At 40.2% G+C, this 814-nt stretch overlaps 1 protein-coding gene across 1 annotated transcript in view; it reads right to left on the minus strand.

Moving 5' to 3' along the window:
- The window catches only part of LOC111649470 (ankyrin repeat and MYND domain-containing protein 2-like), a gene marked incomplete at its 3' end in the record, with an annotated part of 1,445 nt that extends 1,232 nt beyond the window's left edge, over positions 1 to 213 (minus strand). Inside the window, exon 1 of the mRNA XM_023399217.1 lies at positions 157 to 213. Coding sequence (XP_023254985.1) covers positions 157 to 213 — 57 coding nt within the window. The remainder of the gene's footprint in view (positions 1 to 156) is intronic.
- Positions 214 to 814: the final 601 nt, after the last annotated feature.

Here is an 814-nt window from a genome sequence, read left to right on the forward strand (position 1 = left end):
CCCCTAAAGTGGACCGTACCATTTCCTAACCGCCGTTAAGTCTTGCTACTGGCGCCAGTAGCTCCCGCTTCGTCTCTCCGCCCGTTGGACAGCGACTTTAAATGTAAGTGTCAGTATCGAGCTGTCCGGTTGGTTTAATACACTATACTGTCTTACCCGCACAGTGTCTGAATCAGATTGTGTGAAGTATCTACAGATGAACGCTGGCGCCATCTTGTTTCTAACTTTAGCCTCGAGTTACAGGTTAGCTAACTAATGTTAGCTAGCTGAGAGCGCCGGTGTTAGCTTGTCATTTCATTACCAACAGCTAATGTTAGCAAACACTGGTGCTCAGTCACCAGCAGTGAGACGGTGGGGATTAGTTGTTGTAGAGATAAGTTTTGACATCAATATAGAGTTTATTAATCATGTTAATAGTCTTTTGTGCGGTTAGTCTTTTACCTTTTTGATATTAGGGTTTTAAGAAACACCCTCTTTGTTTTCACACAGGAATTCAGGAGTTTTATCTGGTTTGGTAGTTGAACAATATTAAAATATCAGGGTCACATTTCAGATGTCTGAGTTGTTAACAGTCCACCAAGTAGTGATTTTTCCCTCTTACCTAAATGATTAAATATCATAAATATATAAAGATCAGAGAACAAGTCTAAAAACGGAAAAGAGATTTATTAACCGGAATTTTTTTATTTTTTCTTCTTTCCTCTCTGATGAGTCATGTGATGACCTGTCAGATTTACCTGCATGGTCTGTTGTTGTTTGTCTGTGGGTCTGATCTGGCAGTTTTTGCTCTTGAATACTCTGTTGGTGAGTCCTG

The sequence above is a fragment of the Seriola lalandi genome, unplaced genomic scaffold, assembly GCF_002814215.2.
Source record: "Seriola lalandi dorsalis isolate HSWRI2012SDOR001 ecotype SW California unplaced genomic scaffold, Sedor1 jcf7180002050952, whole genome shotgun sequence".
NCBI lineage: Eukaryota > Metazoa > Chordata > Actinopteri > Carangiformes > Carangidae > Seriola > Seriola lalandi.